The sequence below is a fragment of the Rhinatrema bivittatum genome, chromosome 3, assembly GCF_901001135.1.
Source record: "Rhinatrema bivittatum chromosome 3, aRhiBiv1.1, whole genome shotgun sequence".
NCBI classification, from domain to species: domain Eukaryota; kingdom Metazoa; phylum Chordata; class Amphibia; order Gymnophiona; family Rhinatrematidae; genus Rhinatrema; species Rhinatrema bivittatum.
In genome coordinates this window covers 302678242-302698904 of record NC_042617.1, presented here as the reverse complement: position 1 = coordinate 302698904, position 20663 = coordinate 302678242, and the positions used below count along the sequence as shown (strand labels likewise).

The following is a 20663-nucleotide window of genomic DNA, read 5'->3' as shown; positions in this document are numbered from 1 at the left end:
TATTTATTTAAATCTTTTTTATACCGACATTCATGTAAACATATATCGGTTCACATAGAACAGGGGAAATATAATATTAGAAAGAAGGTTAAATTACATAAAACAGGGTCATGAAACTACGATAACGGAAAGTACAGGAAGAAGGTCAAGTCTAGATACAGATGATATAGTATTTTATTTATTTATTTGATGAGTTTTATATACCGTTATTCGGTTGAGCCATCATAACGGTTTACAAAAGTGTAAATATCTTGTAACTAAGAATTAGTAAGAACAGTAAACAGTTTCTTAATAAGTGAGTAGCGGTACAGAAACAATTGAACCATTAAACAATATCAGAGAAATGGATATAGAGTCCATAAAGAGATAATAATAGGATAGAGGGGGAGGATTTTAACATAGCACATAACATAGGATTTATGACATGTTACAGTTGATATAGCATATAACATAGCGTTTATAACGTAACCTAATTGGCTGTAGGCTATAAGGGGAAAAGTTAGTGAGTTAATGAGGGGGGTAAGGAGGAGAAGGGGAGGAGAGGGTGGGGAGGAGCTTAGGAAACCATGTTATAGTGGTTTCAAAAGTGGCTAGATAGTAGTTAGTATGACATATTTATAACGTACATATTCGCAAAGTGCATTTAAAGTACATGTTAATGAGGTGACATCATTTAAGGGGAGTCAAACTTGTGGGATAAACATTTGAGAGGAAGCATATTTACGGGATCACATGTTTCAGCAGCAGGTAAATTTAACAGAAGGTAGCATATTTTTACAACAGGTAGTATCTTTATCGGAAGCATTCTGAAGATGGAAAAGAAAACGTAGAAGAAAGATTGGGGGGGGAGGGGGGGGAGGCAAGAATGGAGTCTGTAACTAAGGGAAGGCTTGTTTGAACAACCAGGTCTTAAGTTTTTTTCTAAAGGTAAAGGGGCAGTGTTCCTAGCGTAACTCAGGGGGCATGGAGTTTCAAAGGGATGGCCCTGCTAGGGAGAAGGCTTGTTCTTTGGTGGAGGTATGAAGAGTGAGTTTGGCTGGGGGAATGTGGAGAGAACCTTTGTAGGCGGTTCTGACTGGTCTTCTAGATGTGTGGAAGCGCAGGGAGTCTTTTAGCCACATTGATTGCTGGCTATGTAGGGTCTTGTGAATGATAGCAAGACTCTTATGTAGAATTCTAAAGCGGATGGGGAGCCAGTGGAGATCTTTGAGGATAGGGGTAATGTGGTCTTTTTGGTGTGTGTTGGTAAGGATTCTGGCAGCTGCATTTTGGAGCATTTGTAGGGGTTTTGTGGTGGTTGCGGGGAGGCCTAGAAGAAGGGTGTTACAGTAGTCGATTTTAGAGAATAAGGTGGCTTGGAGGATTGTGCAGAAATCATGGAAGTGAAGGAGGAGTCTAAGTTTTTTTAGGACTTGGAGTTTAAAGAAGCAGTCTTTTGTTATGGTATTAATGAATTTTTTTAGGTTTAGCTGGCTGTCGAGGACAACGCCGAGATTTCTTACTTGTAGGATAGTGGAGGTGGAGGGCTCGATGCGGGAGCGGTTGTTGTGGTCAGGTGAGATAAAGAGGAGTTCGGTTTTGGCCGTGTTAAGAGCAAGGCTGAGGCTGGTAAGGAGGAAGTTGATGGAGTGAAGGCAGTTGTCCCAAGGCTTAAGCGATTTGGGGAGGGATTCTGTTATGGGGATAAGGATTTGAACATCGTCAGATATACAAAATGAGTCAGGTTTAGGTCTGCGAGAAGCTGACAGAGTGGTAAAAGATAGATATTGAAAAGAGTGGAGGAGAGGGAGGAGCCTCGGGGGACCCTTTGAGTTAAACTGATGGGGGAGGATTCCTTGTTGTTTATTCTGACCTTGTATCTGGTGTTCAAGAAGGATTCGAACTAGCGGAGAGCGGTTCCTGAGATGCCTATGTCAGCGAGGTGGTTTAGGAGCATGGATTGCGTAACGGTATCAAATGCGGATGAGATATCAAGTAGTGAGAGTATGTATGATTGGCCTTTATCTAATCCCTTAAGGAGCGTATCTGTGAGTGAAATTAGGAGAGTTTCCATGTTTAGGAATTTACGGAAGCCAAATTGGGAGGGGTAGAGGATATTGGGGTACATTTTAAAAGAGAGCACGCACGCGCGAGCAAAAGTATGCTGGATTTTATAAGATGCGCGTATCTTATAAAATCCGGGGTCGGCACGCAAAGGGGTGCACATTTGTGCAACTTGCGCGCGCAGAGCCCTGCGCGTGCTGCCCATTCCCTCCAAAGCTGCTCCGAAATCGGAGCGGCCTCGGAGGGAACTTTCTTTCTAACCCCCCCCCCCCCCCCCGCACCTTCCCTTCCCCTACCTAACCCACCCCCCCGGCCCTACCTAGACCCCCCCCACCTTTATTGGAAAAGTTACTACTGCCTCTGGGCAGTAGTAATTTACGCGCGCCTTCACAGCAGGCCCCCGACCCAGGCCGCTGTCATGACACTGTCCTCCTCCACATGCAAACATTGTGTACACCAACATATCAATTCACCACCACCACCAACAGAGAATGTGCCCTTTCCATCGCAGGGCCTGCTCTTTGGAACAAGATGCCCCCCAGTCTTCGCCAGGAATTATGTCCAAAAAAATTCAAACAGAACCTCAAAACCTGGCTTTTTAAACAGGCTTTCACCTGAACCATTGCTTCCTTCACCCCCCCCCCCCCTCCCTTGCTTCCACCACCCCTTCTTTTCCAAATACTCCTTTCTCAATACTCTTTTGTAAATACCCTGTGAACACGTCCCGTCGAAATCCCTGTAATACCCTTTCAATACCCCTACAGGCAGATACTCTGCCCATCTACTTCCCTCTTTCAGCCCTCAACTTACCCTCCTGAACGTTAACAAACTTCATTACTGGGTACTTTTTGTATATACCTCTCACATGGTTATTCAGTTTGCTGTTATTCTTTTTGTACATATTCTTAACATGGTTATTCATACCTCTCACATAGTTATTCAATCACTTTTATGCTTTGTGTTTTTTGTAAAGCCTGTTGCTGCATTATGTTACCTGTAAACCGAGGTGATGTTCCGCGGTATATAAAAATACTTAAATAAATAAATAACAAACAAACATACCAACAACCCCAGCTTCGACATACTCACCATTAGTCCAGAAATGGAAAAATGAATTCTCTACAGCTAAGACCCTGGCCCCTCTTAAATCCAATACTACTGTACCCCCTAAGAATCTCCCATGGATCCATGAAGGTCTCCTTTTCCCCCCAAATAACATTCATGACAAATGGGCATGGCAAAAACAAAAAATAGATATTAAGGAGGAACTGCATCACAGTTGCAAATGGCTGCCTAACTCATGGACTCTGGCCGGATGCTTAATAAATAGCTTAAATGTGGGCACTTTGGCACTCAGATCATGACCACAGTAGTCTACATTATCGTGATGGCCTCGGCAAAATGTCCTCCAAACAAAAAATGGAGTTTAAGGCTATTTCAAGGGGGGGGGGGGGGGGGGAGGAACACAAGCTCAAAATGCACCAACAGGACACATAGCCCATGAGCAGGCCCCATCACACTCTGAAGCTGACAGCGAGGTGTTGTGGGCTGCAAAGAACCGCTTAATATCAACAGCTAGAAGAGAAAAATATTTTTATTCAGAAAAGCAAGCAAGATATCTTATGGAGTGCTACTGCATTACCATGCAAAATGAAACAGGAGGTCTCTCAAAGCTTCTTTACTTATACAATAGGTTAAAATAGGTCACCACCTCTAATCTATACACCAATGACAGCTACTTATCTAGCAAAACATTTCTTCGAGTGGTTAATGCAAATTCCTGATCTTTAATATGAAAATACTATCAGTGTGTAAGATGAACCTAGAGCTAAGCTGGAATGCAGGCCCTATTCTTTGGTACACTTCTGCATTTCTTTTTTTTTTTTTTAATGTTTTTCAAGGATATCCATTGTACAACAGCTGGGCCAAGCCCACAGTTATAGCAAACACAAAGAAAAATAAAAGGTACAATCAAGCCATAAACAGTCCAATGTACACGGATCCAAGGATCCCGCTATGGTATCCCACATTTTGTACTCTTGTCCTCCCACTCCCGCCCTCCCTCACCACCCCCCAACCCTTCCCCAATGTCTCCATCCTCAGTGTCATCGCTTTCAAAACCTCTTGGATTACAGGCACAGTATGATTAATGTTGCCACAACTCGAGCCCAGAACACCGAAATTAGGACTTATACTGCAGAATGTTGATTAGTATCTGAAACCTCGCATTGTGACCATGATACATATTTATGCCACCGCTTCTTAAAGCGTACCCATCTGTTTATGCCCCAGAGCTGTCAGTTGTTCCAAATAGAAAATGTTAGCGAGTTTCTGAATGATTTTCTATCTATAAGGAGCCTCTTCCTGTTTCCAATTCCTAGCAATTTCTATTTTAGCTGCTGTTAGTATTTGTGTGTTAAATGAGATTGATCTGTTGAGACCTCCGACGTCTGTATATTCAATAAAAACATAGAAGGATTTTGAGTTATATGTGTGTCAGTTATTTCGAATATGAGGTTCGCAACCATTGTCCAAAAGATGGTTATTTTAGGACATGTCCACCACATGTGCCTCTTTCTCCACATTTTCTCCAACAAAGGTCATCACACTTCGGGGCAAATTTGTGCAATTTGGAAAGGGTAATATGCCATCTGTACAGAACTTTATAACCTTGTTCTACCAGTGAAGCCGAAACAGAGCTCTGTTTCAACCTTCGAATTCTGCAGCTCTGGGATATCTTTCTCCCATCCTTGGATATGAGTAGGCACGCTCGACAAATCACCATTCAGAAACATAAATTTCTGATATAACCTTAGGGATGGTGTCCGCTTTATCGCAGAAACCCTCAAACGATGTTTTACCCTTCAAAAGGTCCTGCTTAACCTGAGGCTGGGACTTATAATGTCGAATCTGTATATAGAGATAGTGATCAGAGGGTAAGATACCAGTGTGTCCCAACAAGTCACGGAATTCCCGTATCACACCTCCCTGTAGCTCCCTGTGTTCAAGTCAAGAACATCCTCCCAAATCCCAGCGACAGGCCGCAAACCTAGATTGGCCAGGGGGGGAACCCCAAATTTTGGAAAATTGGAGTTCTATAAAAGAATTCCCTATCTCCTATTAATTTATGTTTCCATAGGTCCCATATCTTCAGCATAGACTGAATTGTGGGCGGTATTTTCTTCAGCACACTTCTATGTTACCCAGGTAGAGAGTCCATCAAGCTAGGTTGAGAGAACATTGCACAAATCTCATCTCTGGGTGAGTTTCCTCACTCCGAGGGTCATCAAATGTTCACAAGAGAGCACTGTTCTGTTCGTACATCTCGCATTGAATGTCAAAGTGGCCCCTAACCCCTACACTAATACCTAAACTTCATCTCGAGTTACTAGGTGGGCCTCCCATAGAGATATAAATACCTATCTAGTATGAGGGTATAATGGCTTCTCTCTCTCTCTCCCGCCCCCCCCCCCCCCTTCCTTTCCTGGTAGTAAACATAGTCCCTCCAGTGGTTGTATGTAGGAAATACATTCTGGCACTTATCTCAAAGTGCAAAAAAGTGATCACAATGTGCGGTAACTTAGCTCTTCACATAGGTATTAGTGCAAAATTGCAATAAACTCCCTATTACCATAAAACACGCACCTTTCCCCCCCATCACATTCAATCTTTACCACATTTTGATAAATCCAGGCCTCAGGTTGGTCCCATGTGGGCCTGACCTACAGAGCAATAGGTAGGTTAGGACTTTTACCTATCATAGGGGTGGAGGCTCTAGGCATAAGATGAGGCCATGCATCTACTTGAGGCCTATTTGCAACATATTGAATTCTTCTTCTTTAGGGGGGAGTAGGAGGGCAATATGAATACGATTGACAAATGTCTGCAGAAGGGTGTCCAGAAGATGTATCAGGCAGAGGAGAAAGTCATCACTGCAGAAACAATCAATTTTGAGGTGGACTTACGGCAGAGACTGATTATAATCATTGTGTAATTACACATTGGCAGCCAAGGCATACAGATCATTGTATAAGCAACACTGTATTGTGGACAACTACTCCACTATCAGCTAAACTTTTCAGCAGGTCATTTGCAGTGATCGGTGAGTTCTGTTTTGTAGATCTGACCATTTTTGGGTAGTTCTATAAGATTTTTGTCTTCCACATCTTGCCTTGACCTCAATAGTTCCATGTTACTTCCATTTCTTAATAATGTTTCTGACATTTGAAATTGATGGTTAGCAATTCTATTTAAAAAAGACTACAGACATTTAAATATCTGCAAGGTTTCTATGCACATAAAGTGGACCTGTTTCAAAGGAAAGGAGGCTAGAGTTCCAGGGAATGATCTTGTCTAATCATTTGATGCTATTAGATGTTTTGCTTGATCTTGCTTTGCATGAAATTCTTGAAAATTGGAGGAAGCGTACTTTTTTTTTAATGTAACATTTTGATAGAACTTTCTATGTATGGTGTATAAATTTGAAAGTGCTGCCCATGGTACATTTAGTCATAGGGCTTAAATCTATGCTAGATTTTCTAGCTCAGCAATAATTTCTATTGTTTTATTTTACCAATATTTTGATAAGAATCACATTTGCCTTTTTTTCTACAATGTGTGGAATCCATCCTGCATTTGTTCTGTTTTGTTATTCTTTTTTGTTATTAGGTTCTGTACTATTTGCTAATAAGATTAACTCAAAGAAAAGGAGGTTCTAATCATGGGATGAAGATAAACTCAGGAGTAATCTAAGAAAGTATTTCTTCATAGAACTGAGTGTCCAAACTTCTGCACATAATATTCATTGTTTTATTATTTTTCAAGCTGTTAAAATCAGCAAATTTTGCATTAAAAAAATACAGAAATATGTTCTTTGTACAATGTAAAGGTTGTGTCAGCTTCTGTTCTCTTACAAATCATTGAAACTATTTAGCCAGGATACCTGTAAACTTTTACATACAACTTTAGTTGTGGTTCCACCCTCTTATATGCAAATTCTCTATTAGAAATGAGGGAGAAGAATCAGCGAGACTGAAGACCCATCCATACCATCATCTTACATACAGAAACAGTAATCAGGCCATTCGACTATATAAAAACATTTTCATTTTTAATTTAAAAAATAAAAAGGAGACAAGAAAACCTATACAACAAATATGAAGTTCACAAGTAGTCAACATGTATATAAAAGTCAATGAGTCACAAAATAGTGCTGTCTCAAGCACATCACACAGCTGACAGATACTCTTATTTTATGGAAATCCTACTTCTTTTCAAACAAGGTAAAACTCTTTGAGCTTGATTTACTAAAGCACTCATCCCATTCCATATCTGAGAAAAAAAAGCTTAGTGAATTAGGCCCTATCTGAAAAGTGCTATCACTGGTGCATATAGCAGTTCATGCAGAATCATTAAAGAAACCAGGCCCTCTACATACTAAACTAGGTTTAAAAAGAGTATACGATAAACAGTAACACTAATAAATATCCTAATAAATTATATTCATTTTTATTTTTTTATAGCACTTTCAACTAAACCAATATCACTCAGCTGCACCCCCCAACATCCTTCGAAAGTGTTGTTTGGAAGTGTCATACAATGTACAGCATTACAAGATTCAATTGGTTTACACAGTGCATGTCATTTGTAGAAACCAAATTTTATCACAAGAAAAAAAAATTATCAACATCTCCTAATAATGTGAAATTATTGGCTGCTGTTGAAGACTGGGGCTGCAGAAGGAAGTGGAAGAGAGTATCAACACACTATATCAGAGATAGAGGAAGACCGGAGGTAGCCGCAGCAGATGATCAGGGCATAGAAGGGAGGGAAGAGGCCATGAAAGCAGTAGAACAAGGTAGTGGCAGCATTGGTGTATCAGAACCAGATAAGGGTTTTCATGTACTGGTAAGCCACACAAAATAAAATGCTCTTTTCATTAAGTTGCTAGAAGAGAAATTCAATAAAACTGAGTCCCTGATCATGCTTGACATCATAGTCAATATGTGTTAATCCAACCTGTGTAATGCAATACCCTAGTCTTACTAACATGAATGCAGGAGAATTTGCAAAAATACCACTTATATAGGTTTTAAATTAAGAAAACAATGTTTTAATTGCCAAAATATGAGTATTACTGTTGGTCATGTGACTTTTAACACTATACTGCACACAGAAAATACATTTTACTTACTATAAACTTGTGATGTAAATCATCCAACTGCTATATTTTTGGCATCAGCAATACAGCTGCACTTTCACCATTCAACTTAATATCATAAACTTGCACAGCACAACCTCACATGCCAAATGAGGAAGGCATCGGGTTGCCTATGCCCTCAATTTGTAAATGCTTAAAACAAAATGTGAGAGAACATAAGAACTGTCTCAGATTGCAAGTCTGCTCCCCTAGCCAAGCTGCGTCTCCTGAGCAAAGTCACCAAAATCCTCAAAAGTAGTGACATCAATTCCTGATAAAGAGGAGCCTGCAACTGCAAGACGTCATGGCAAGTCCAGTAAATTACTAGAGCAAGTTACAACTCTGGAGTGGCCAGCAGCTGCTGGGATTGTTCTGGAGGAGGGGGCATCCTGAGGTCTGCATCGTTGCGGACCACAGAGAAAAGGCTAACGACAGCCAGCAGTGCCATGACCATCATCACAGCACAGATACTGAACATGTTCCTAGTACCAGTCTTGTTGTCACTGTCATGAAGAATGAGCATGCCCAGGCAAGCCAGTAGGTTCAGAGGCACTCGGAACCAATTCAACACGCCCACCTGCTCCTTCTCTGGGATCACCTTCTGACGCAAGAAGCCCATGGCAGGGAAATAGAGTCCACAGGCCAGCTCGATAAGCAGAAAGGCCAGGAAGGACTCAGATGGGTTTTCCTGACCTGGATTAGTAGAGAAAGTCAGCATGAAGAGGGAGAAAAACACCATGAGGACAGAAAGGGAGAGTATGTGCATGGGCTGAAGGTGGTACTTCTTGGATGTAGCAATACGGTACAGTGAGGAACCCACCATACTAGCACCCATGAAGCTGGAGAAGACAATTCCTAAAGGAGGATTGTGGGGGTCCAAGACAGGTGTCCACAGGAAGATAAAGATGTAGATGACACTTTCAAATAAGGCTTGAATGGTCCCCAAGAGCAGGACCCGCCGATCAGATAAGAGGCACTTCAGGCCCTCTACACAGGTTTTGGAAAAGTTGCTCTTTTTGCCATAGTTTTCATCCCAGTTCTTCATGATGAAAACACCAGTCAGCACAAGAAGAGGGATGGAGACCATGAAAGGAGCCACTGGCCCCAACACCAGCCACTCGGCAAAAATGTTAGCAACAACCCCAGCTCCAATGGCAATGGCACCATTCCAGAAGGCTGCCCTTGAAAAGGTGGCACCAATCCACTCAGGGGGAAAATCATGTCTTTCCACATGCTCATGAATATACCAGGCCTCAAAGGCAAAAAAAAGTAAGGCGGTGGACAGGCCACCTAATATCCGACCAACTATCAGCACAAAATAGTCCCGGGAAAGTTTTGTCAAGCAGCAGATAGAGTAAGTCAAGGAAAATAGGATGCAGGTCTTCTTGCGCCCTAGCCTGTCCGCCAGGGATGTAGAAATCAGCCCGAAAAGCACACTGGATGCAAATCCGCACACATAGATAATTGCGATTTGACTCTCCAAGAAATGGTAGTGCAGGTAGAGTTTGTACAGGTAAGGGCCCTGCAGCCAGTCTGCAGCCAGAGCCAGAAAGTAGACCTGGTAGTAATTCAGTTGGAACTTCAAGAAGGCTGGGTTGGTGCAAGACCTGACGCTCAGTTTGGACCGACAAGCAGATAGCTCCAAGCCCAAGCACAGCACTAGCAGTATAAGGAAAGCGACGTACGTGGCAATCAACATGGTGCTTCAGAAACGCATCCTGTGGTCACAAACGGAATCCCGGAAAAGCGCTGAAAGAAAAGAGAAGGGAAACATGAGGAAAACAAAGAAATCTAAAGACAGGGCCTACACGGTCTCGAAAGCTCATCTTCACATAGCTCCTATGATGGTCCAATAAAAGGTATCGCAGTCCGCAGAGAATTTCCATGCGAGACCAAAAGAGTCCCCAGTCTGAGCGCAGCCGGCAGAAACACCCGGGAGAAGCGCTCTTAATTTCATTCTGCATCCTAAAAGGCGAACATTTCAATAAGACCTAATTAAATTCGGGAATTCACTTTCCCAGAGCTGAGGTGAAAGGGGGACCGGGCAGAAAGCGTGTGCCGTCATAAACCCTGTCTGTCCTACTCCGCCGGCCCAACGCTCACCCGCTCCTCACGCCACGTCCTTGCTTGCCTCTAGCACTCCCGGAGAGGCTGTACGACGCGACATCTGTGAGTTCGCGGCCAGCAAAAGACCTGGATACTTTTGCTTCCGCTTCCGGGAAAAGCGAAGCCATCTCGGAGACCGCCCTGCTGGTGGTTAGGCCACGTGACATGAGATCCTCTCGCGCAGCCTGCAGCCCTCCTCGCGCGGCAGATTCTGCTAACAAAGCGTTCCCTACGCGTGAAGCATTTTTCTAACTAAGGGTGTCTCATACAATTTTGGTCGAGAACCTGCTGGAATCGCAGCAAGTGCTGAGTCAATCTTGAATTTGCAGAACTACAAATCCCAGCATGCCCTATGAGCAGAACTCAGACTAGCCTATCCTGGCCCTGCTGACATAGAATTCACTGATGTTTCTGGCTAGCAACTCCAATGAAATGCAGAACAGTTGGGTGAAAATAGAGCATTGCAGATTTTAGCAAAATACAGAAGACCTGTATTGGATGTTTTAGCTGAAATCACTAAGGCATACTGACCCCAAAAGGTATTGAATTAGCACAAGTTTGAATCTTGTAAGCAGTAGCACCAATTACCAAGACTTCAGTTCTACCTGCTGCTCATTCGTACATCTTTCACATTCATTCATAATCCGGTCATCTTAAAAAATATCTATAAAGTATTTCTCATATTTACTTACTTCATACTTAGATCTGAAATGTCCAAAGAACATTTAGACTGCAGCTCTTAAGGAGTACATTTAAATATCGATAGGTGAACAGCAAGTGGATAATATGCAGGGGAGATGGAAGGAACTGAAAGAAGACAAGCATACTGCATATCTCTACCTGTCACTATGAAGGTTGCTAACCCTTTCCTGTTTGTCTGTTCTTCTCATATGATGGACAGTATTCTAGAAAATTCTACTGAAAAAAATGCATTTTATAATTAATACCCTATAAACCAAGAAACTATGTGCATTAATTATATATGAAATGCATTTTTTAAGTAGAAATACATTTCTAGAATAGATGTCCATCATATGAGAAGAATAGAAACAAGGAAGCATTTCTTCACAAAAAGGGTGATGATGGTGGATGCATGGAATAGCTTCCTAGTGACATTAATAGGAGATGGTAGATTCTTGGTTTATACTACATTATTGTTTAATACATCCACTACATTCTAGAGTTGAAATGGCAGAAAAAGTGGAAATACGCTCACTGAAGAAACCTAGCACCACTTGACAATCCAAAGTAATTTTACAGATAATGGGGGGGGGGGGGGGGGGGAGAATACAAGTGCAGTTAAAATATTGCCAAATAAAGTCAAAACAGAAAAGTTCTGAAGAATGTTATAGGACAATCTCATGGAGCAGAGTAGATAAGTGAATGGTTAGCTAGTGTACAGGAGAATACAGAAAATGAAAACCTCAAAATTATGGCAGTAAATAACAAAAGAGCTGTAAACCAGATTAAGAAGAGCCTCAGACTGGAAGAGCTCTGGCTTGATGTAGTAGCAAACATTTGGCTCAAAACATTTAATATCACTCCACCAGGACCTGGAAAAAATTAAAAAATTGATAAGAAAGTCAGAACTAACACCACAATGGTTAATAAAAGGAGAAACATTCCTCCTCTCAAAGGAAAAAACAAGTACGGTAACTTTCTCCAAAGTTACCAACCTATAACTTGCCTACTGTTCACTGGAACAGATGCAGATAGAATATGTGATCATATAGATTCCAGTAACATCTTGGTTAGAAGAGATGGGCAACAAGAGGGGAGTATATGGAACTGAAGACTAGTCAATGCTGAATAAAGCCATCACGACCAGCTGTAAGTAAAACCAAAACCTTAGTAGAGATAGATTGACTATAAACAGGGTCCCTGGTCTCCCACAATTCCACAGGTGCAAAAGGACTGCAAAATCAGACCCTTGCCACAGAATTGGCTGTACCTCATGGAATCGCTGCAGGAGACTTTGTCCTCTGCTGCCTGGGGCTGATGTCACACAGAGAACCATGCAGGATGCATGGGAATGGAGGAGATGGGGTATGGGGATGGGAGTGGGGAGAAAGCAAAGGATTGTAGGGGGGTATGGAGAGAAAGTGAAGGAACAAATAGGTGTGGAAAGAAGAGGATCAGAGAGGGTATGGTGAGTGAGAGGGTCAAAGGGGGTAGGGGTGTGAATGAAGGGATCAGTGGGGCGTGGGCTGTGTGTGAGTGAGAACAGCATCCAAAATCATAATTTTTGCTTAAGGGTGACACCTAGTGGCTGGATTCTGGTAGGAGCTCTAGTGCAAGCTTCCCAAACCTGTCCTGGGGACCTCACAGCCAGTTGGGTTTTCAGGATATCCACAATGAATATGCATGGCATAAATTTGCATATACTGAGGCTCCATGATATTCAAATTTATCTTATGCATATTCATTGTGATATTCTGAAAACCCAACTGGCTGTGTGGTCCTCAGGATAGGTTTGGAAAACTGTTCTAGTGTATGACCCTGACCCAGGACTGTTACTGCAATGATGAACTAACATACGGGCCGATACAGTAAAGCGCGGGCCGGCTTGCGCGCTTTTTTACGCGACTTGGACGTGCGTTTTAGACGTGTAAGACAGACGCGCGATCCAGTATATGCTCTACCGCGTCCTTAGCGCGAGCTGAAAACGACGCGTAACAATTGATGCCCGCTGCATGTAGATATATAATGATGTATAATGAGCTGATTAGCTATTCCCCTCGATACAGTAACGCGCGCCCAAAATAGCGCGTCTTTAACCTGCACATTTTCCGTGTCTTTATCCTCAATATTTACCGCCTACCCTGACCCTGGCATTAGTGTGGTGCTGTGCTCTTGACAGTTGTGAATATCCAATGGACAGCATCGGACAGCATCATGGACTACATGTATAGGCTTTGGCGATCTTTTTTCAATGGGTGCGAAGGAGATTAAGAAATGCTCTGCGAGCGAATTCTAGACGGCCTATTGGAAACAACAGCCAACTGTTGTAGATCTGCTCCTCCAGAGGGGAGGAGTTGGCAATCTGTTGTAAATCTGCTCCTCCAGAGGGGAGGAGTTGGCAATCTGTTATAATTCTGCTGCTCAGAGTTAGCAATCTGTTATCGTGCTCCTCCTGTAGGGGGAGCAGTTAGCAGTCTGTTATGGATCTCCTCCTGGAGGGGGAGGAGTTAACAATCTGTTATCAATCCCTGCTGCTAGGAGTGGCAATCTGATATAAGTCCGCCAAGGAGTTAACTGTCTGTTATAGATCACCCTGCCAAGGGGAAGAGCTAACAATTATAATTTTCCATAGGCGGAGTTAATGATCTGTGGTGGGTTGGCTTCCCACAGAGTGGTAGATGTAGAATACCGCTCTAGTAGTATAAGGAATGAACACTTGAGGTAAACTGGTGAATCCCTGGGCTGATGGTAGATGACAGCGCCCCCAGGAGGATATCCTGAGAGGGACCACCAGCTAGGCTGGAGTATGGAGACAAACATAGATAGTTCTTTATTAGACAGGAAGTAGAACTACCAGAGGTGGCAGTAATGAGCTGATGTGTCCGGCAGGGCTGAAGTCCCTCAGAAACTGGAATTGCGGTCTCTGGGTTGCTGAGCTGTAGAGAGAGACTATAGGTAGTGAGTAAACAGGGTATGCAGGATACATAACCAGTAGTAGATGATACACTCACAATTGTAGATATCTGTAATGGCTTCTATGCAACAGAGAGTTTTCAGTATATTCAGGAACAGGAGCCGTAGGCGAGTGCTGGTTCCTATATGCATTCTGGAATGAGAACTCACAATATCTGTGTATGAGATGGCTTATGGAATAGAAGAGAGTCTGGAGGGTTTTAGGAACATGGCTGTCATGGAGCGAGTACCGGTTCCTATCTGCAATCTATAATAGTAATGCACAAGATATAGGTAGATGATAGCTTCTGAAATAGAAGAGATGATAGCTTCTGATATAGAAGAGAGTTGAGAAGGGATTTAGGAACAAGGGCCCTCGTGGAGCGAGTACCGGTTCCTATCTGCAATCTGCAGTAATGACTCACGATCTCCGTACCTGCGATAACGTCTTAGACAGAAGGGAGTCTTTGGAGATTAGGAACATAGGCCCTCATGGACCAAGTACCGGTTCCTATCTGTAGAACTCACTGTGTTCATGTCTGCGATCGCTTCCAGGTAGTAAGGAGTCTTCTGAGCATTCAGGGACGTAGGACCTCGTGGAGCGAGTACCGGATCCCGTCTTAGCAATCTGAAATCAAGAAGAGAGAGCGGGGCCCCCGAGGAGCGGGTACCCCTAGGTAAGGTGGTGGAGGCAGAGCAACGGAGAAAGAATTCCCCTTGCTAACTCGATTCATAGTTGCAAGCAAAGACCTTTTAAAGTGGAAGCGGATGACGTCACTACGGAGGGATGCTCCCAAGTTTCGCGCCCTTACCCAGATCCGATTCCCAGGACTGCATATGCGGGAAGGGTTCATCTGTCCTTCCAAGTAAAAGGGTATAAATCTTAGAAATGATCCCCCGTGTTTTGTCAATCTCCGTACAGTATGTCTCAAATAACGATTTCCCCTGTTGAAGAGAGGAGAGAATCAAGGGACTGCGGAGAAAATGTAAAACTTGACTCCCTGCAAGAAAATTCGCAGGAGGCAGCTTTTATAAAGTTTTTATGTCTTGCCAGTTCATTAAAGATCCGCCTTTAAGTAAATGTTCAATTCGATGTATTCCCTTCGCTTTCCATGCTTGAAATGCTGGGGTTGAATGTCCTGCCGGGAATTGCGAATTATAATATAAACCTGTGGAATAATAATACACCCGATCCCCCAACCACATTCTTTTTCCACTTGTCCCATAATCGCAAAGTTGTATCTAGTGCTGCCGTCAGTTGTCCAGACGCTACCCAGGTGGAACGTGGTTGCCACACCAGAGCTGACAAGGGCACACCCCCAATGATATGTCCTTCAAAACTAGCCCACTGTTTAGGAGAACCCTTCCTATGCATATCTGGAATTGCAGCTAATTGGGCAGCAACATAATACCACTCTATATTGGGAACTCCTAGGCCTCCCCTATCTCGAGATTGAAACAACAATCTTCTGGAGACTCGGGGGGGGGGGGGGGGGGGGGGGGCGCGCGTTTACGCCAAATGAAGTCAAACAGGATTTTTTGCCAGGAGCGCAATATAGGTGTGGAGATGATAATTGGAATGGTATGAAAGAAGTAAAGGAATCTGGGTAGGATATTCATTTTAATGATAGCAACGCGCCGCATCCATGAATATTGCTCTCTATCCCACTTTAATAAGTCTGTCCGTATATTTTGTAACAGCGGTATGTAATTGAGTCGGAACAAGTCACTCACATCCGCTCCAATGTGGACCCCCAAGTATTTGAGGGATTTATGGGTTATTTTAAAGGGATAATGCTTCACCAAGTCCAGAATGACATCCTGGCCTGCAGTTATGTTTAGCAACTCCGTTTTATCCAGGTTTATTTTAAAACCTGAAACTGCACTAAATTCTTGTATCTCTTCCACAACCTCTCCAATCGATGCCCTGGGATTAGTAAGTGTCAATAGGATGTCATCTGCAAAAAGAGATATTTTCAAAGAGATGCGTCCCATGTGGATTCCTGTTATATAATCAGAAGTCCGTATCCTTGTAGTGAAGGGTTCCAGGAATAAGGCGAATAGCAAGGGGGGACAGGGGGCATCCCTGCCTAGTCCCTCTCTGAACCTGGAAAAGGTCCCCATATCCACCATTCATTTTTATCCTGGCTCCGGGGTCTTGGTATAAGCACTGAACCCAACGTAAAAAGCTGGGTCCAAATGACATCCGTGCTAGGGTGGCGAACAAGAAGTTCCAATGCACAAGGTCAAAGGCCTTCTCGGCATCAATGGCCAATAGTACTAACGGGACTTTTGTCTTTTTTGCCCACCAAATGGCATCTGTAACTTTCCTAACATTATCCGCTGCCATTCTGTGCGGAATAAAGCCCACCTGATCACTGTGGACTTAACTGCGGGAGAAAGGTATTAAGTCTGGCTGCTAAAACCTTGGCTAACATTTTTAAGACCACGTTAAGCAAGGATATGGGCCGATAGGACCCGCATTGAGTTGGATCCCTCCCCGGTTTCACCAGAACAGTTAGTCCAGCCACATTAGTATGCAAAGGTAAGGAGTCCCCGTCGCGTAGCCCATTAAAGAAGTCTGTAAGGGGCCCCACCAATTGTGCACTGTACCTCTTGTAATAACCTCCCGAAAAGCCATCTAGGCCTGGTGATTTTCCAGCCTTAAGATCCTTTATAGCCGCTTGCACCTTGATAGTATGAATTGGACTATCCAGGAAATGTCGTTGGGAGGTAGTTAAAGTGGGCAAGGAAATGGACTGCAAATATCTATCAATGTTGTCTGGTGTAATGTTCTGGTCCCCGCTATATAGTCAGGAATAAAACTTGGTGAAGCATTCCCTTATATCCTTTGAGGTAGTCAATGTTTGGCCTTGTTCGTCTTTAATCTTAGCAATATTATGTTGGGTATAGCGTTGCTTCAATTGCCTGGCAAGGACCCGACCGGCCTTGTTATGGCCCTCAAAATAACGATGTTTCAGGCGGTCCAAATTGTATGCTATCTGCGCAGCGTCTAATACGTGTAATTCAGTGCGTGCTGCTTGTAATTTTTTAAGGTCATGGTCATTAGGGTGCTGTATATGCTTGTGAGTTAAGAGCGCAATTGTGCGAAGCAATGCAGTGTGCTGCTTTTCCTTCTGTTTTCACAGGGCAGAAGTAAGCGCTATAATGCGACCCCTCATGACTATTTTCGAAACTTCCCATAGGGAGCCCTCCTTCTGGACCAAAAGAAGCTTGCTGTGTGTGGGGTCCCTCAATAAATCTTCCCTCAATCTCCAATAGTGGTAACCTGGGTCTGGGTCAGCCATAGGATGGTAATCCATACCGGAGCATGGTCCGACCAAGTAATATCCTCTATTCCTGTATCTATCACCTGGTTTTGTATTCCTCTATCAACTAATACAAAGTCAATCTTAGAATATGTTTTGTGGGGATTAGAATAAAATGTGTAGGACCTGGAGGTGGGATGGCGCCCACCAGTCCCCAATCGTGCATGAGGCTAGATAACACTGAAGTTGCTTTCCAACTCCCTGCATTTCTATAGTGAGAAGTGTCTACCCTTGGATTACACACCACATTGTGATCTCCTCCCCATAATAGGTGGCCTTCAGCAAACGCGGAGATAACCTCCGTCAATGCCTGGAAAAAAGACCCCTGTTCTACATTAGGAGCGTAGATATTAATGATAGTATACAATTGCTTGTCCATTTGTATTTTTAGTAGTAAATAGCGTCCTTGAGGGTCCGCTATGTGGGATTTATAATCAAATGTAATATGTTGAGCAATAAGAATACCCACTCCAGTATATCTGGACGTTTTAGTTCTGGCCGCAAAAAAGGAGGTAGGATATCCCTTAAATTGCAGCAACCGCTCATGGTGCTTCCGCACATGTGTTTCCTGTATCAGTGCTATATCAATATGTTGGCGGTGGAGATCACGTGTGAGCAACTGGCGCTTAGTATGGATGTTAAGTCCCTTGACATTTAGGGACCAAAGTTTCATAGCCATAGTCGGTTTCTAGAGGTGTAAAGGGCTCCCTGCTGAGTCTCCCTGTTACCATCTACATTGCTGACATAACTTAACCTGGTAAAATGACAACACTTTCCCCTAGAGCTCATGGACATAATCCCTCCCACCCCCCCAAATTACCATTTGTATCCCCCATTTGGATAACTCCTTGCCAAGGGGTCTTAGCCGCCAACAAGTTAGCCGCAGTCCCGGCGAGTAACCCATAAGTAATTCCAAAACTCAGTCCCGAATCAAAGTTGCTGTACTAGATATTGAAGAACAGTCATCAAGTAAGTCTGGTATTCAGCGCACTGGTGAGGCAGTATTCCTCAGAACAGATTAATCCTGTGGCGTTCGCTTCTGTCGTTCCAGGCGCCTGTTATTGCCCACCCTTTGCCAGCGTGGTGGTGGTACAGTATGCGAGCTAGGTGCCGAACGAGTAACAGTTGAAGGCAGAGAGATGTTGGCTTTAGTAAGAGCTGCTGCCGTGTCTTCCATCGACTTTACTCGGTGAGTGACCCCCTCCACCGTAAATTGAAGGCTGAATGGAAATGTCATGCAGAGCTGTTGTGGCAGGACGCAATTCAAAACGCTTGCGCAGGGGGCGTGGTTTAGCAGCCGATGCGAACGGACGGGTAGCCGGAGTGCTCCGCTCCCCCAGCCGCCTAAAACCCATCAAAAGCTGGCGAAAAGCTCCGGAATTTTCATCAAATTCTATAGCCTGCACAAGGCAGTGGCATCGTTGCTTTTTAGATGTCTCACAAACGGAAAACCGCCGATCTACGGCACTTTTCCTATAGCAAGCTGCCACATGAGGATGAACAAGATGGCGCCGACGCAGCAGGGCTCTCCGCGGGAGCTGAAGCAGATTCGGCAGCTTTTACCGGCTCTGACATAGACTTGCCTGCTACACCGGCAGATGATTCTATCACCCGTGCTGAGCTTCGTCAGTGGTTCATGGATATGAGAGGGGATCTTAAACAGCATAAACTGGATATTATGGCCTCCATTGCGGATCTTAAAGAGGACCTGGCAGCATTAGTAAACAGGGTAGATGATGTGGAAAACCGGGTGGACTCGCAGGGAGATGCATTAAATCATTTGCAGACTCAGTCTTTACAACAGCATTCCGAAATAACAGCCCTCCAGGAGAAAATGGAAGACCTGGAGAACCGGAGTAGACGGAATAATCTTCGTCTCCGCGGAGTGCCGGATAGCCCAGAATACTCTGATGCAATGGCGGTGGCCCTACAAATTTGCCAACATCTGCTCTCACTGGGTCGTGAGCCCTTGGATAATGCCCAACCTGCAGCACCCACAGTGAGTCTGGAACGTGCTCACAGAGCACTAGGCCCCCGCCGGGATCAAAGGCCCAGAGATATTGTAATCTGTTTCCACAATTACACGCTGAAGGAGCGGATCCTTGCTAGTTCACGCTCTCAGAAGGAAATCACGTGGAACAATCATCATATCTTCATTTATCAGGACCTTGCTCCAGTTACCCTAAAAAAAAGATATGATCTGCGGGAAGCTACGCTCGCTTTGAGAGCTCAGAACATTAAGTATCGCTGGACATATCCCTTTGGACTGATGTTCCAAGTACAAGGAGTGACTTATAAGATCAAATCTATTCAGGAGGCGCTAGAGGCTTTTAATAAAGCGAATATTCCTGCCTCCTTTCAAGTTCCCAAGATGGCGCCTACGCTGGGAAAGCTGGACCATGCACCACGATGGCAAAGAGCGGATAAAGGCGGAAAAAGACTCCGGAGGCAGTCTGATGCACGCAGGTCGCCACAGTCGGATCAGGGATGACATGATACTTGGTGATCTTGGGTATTAAACTGGTTGGAGTTCTCTACATTTTGCATGTTTTTAACTGCAGCAGAACTCTGGGGACTGCACATCCATGATACTTTAGGCACTGATAGTTGGTTGCAGTGCTTCATTTTTTGAATCTGATGTTTATGTTGGTATATTTGCTATATTCTGTTTCAAAAATGGGTTATAAGTTTAAGATTACAATTGTTTCTCATTAACGGTTGGGGGGGGGGGGGGAAATCGATGGCTGCTGTCTGAGAACTGTCGGCTGTTCAAGGCCTCCGATATTAGAGTATCCCACGGGCAGCTGGCGGGATACTATAGGACTGTTGGGGAATACACTGGGGTCATGTTGTCTAACTTTAGCTCCTGGGAGGGGCTGGAACACTTGGGACCATTTCATTTATATTTGGAATTTTTCAATGGAATGGGGATTTCTTGCTCTCTCTGGAGGCTTCTGTCTTAATTACAACTGATGGCTACTAAGATATTTTCCCTTAATGTGAAGGGGTTGAATACTCCCAGAAAGCGTTTGCTATTCACTCGAGAACTCCAACGGCAGAGGGTGGGAGTAGCTTTCATACAAGAAACGCACGTGAGAAAACATCACGAGCGCTTGCTCGTTTTTCCTCAATATTCTAATTGCTATTGGGCGGCGAGCTCTAAGGCAAACAAATACACGGGAGTGGGGATACTAATCTCGGATACTTTTGTGCATGAAGAGTTATTTCGTACATTGGATCCACAAGGCCGGTTCATTTTCTTAAAAATTAGGGTGGGTAAGTGTATACTTTCGTTCCTAAATGTATATTTTCCTCACACTGACCAAGTGGCTTTTTTGCGACAGCTGGAGGAT

At 43.8% G+C, this 20663-nt stretch overlaps 1 protein-coding gene across 1 annotated transcript; it reads right to left on the bottom strand.

The window, feature by feature from the left end:
* Positions 1-7136: 7136 nt before the first annotated feature.
* Positions 7137-10529, bottom strand: MFSD5 (major facilitator superfamily domain containing 5). Its single transcript, XM_029595076.1, has 2 exons — positions 10346-10529; positions 7137-9991 (listed from the first exon to the last, which is right to left on the bottom strand). The coding sequence occupies exon 2, from the start codon at positions 9939-9941 to the stop codon at positions 8577-8579; it is 1365 nt and encodes a 454-aa protein (XP_029450936.1). The 5' UTR covers positions 9942-9991; positions 10346-10529; the 3' UTR covers positions 7137-8576.
* Between the last annotated feature and the right edge of the window lie 10134 nt (positions 10530-20663).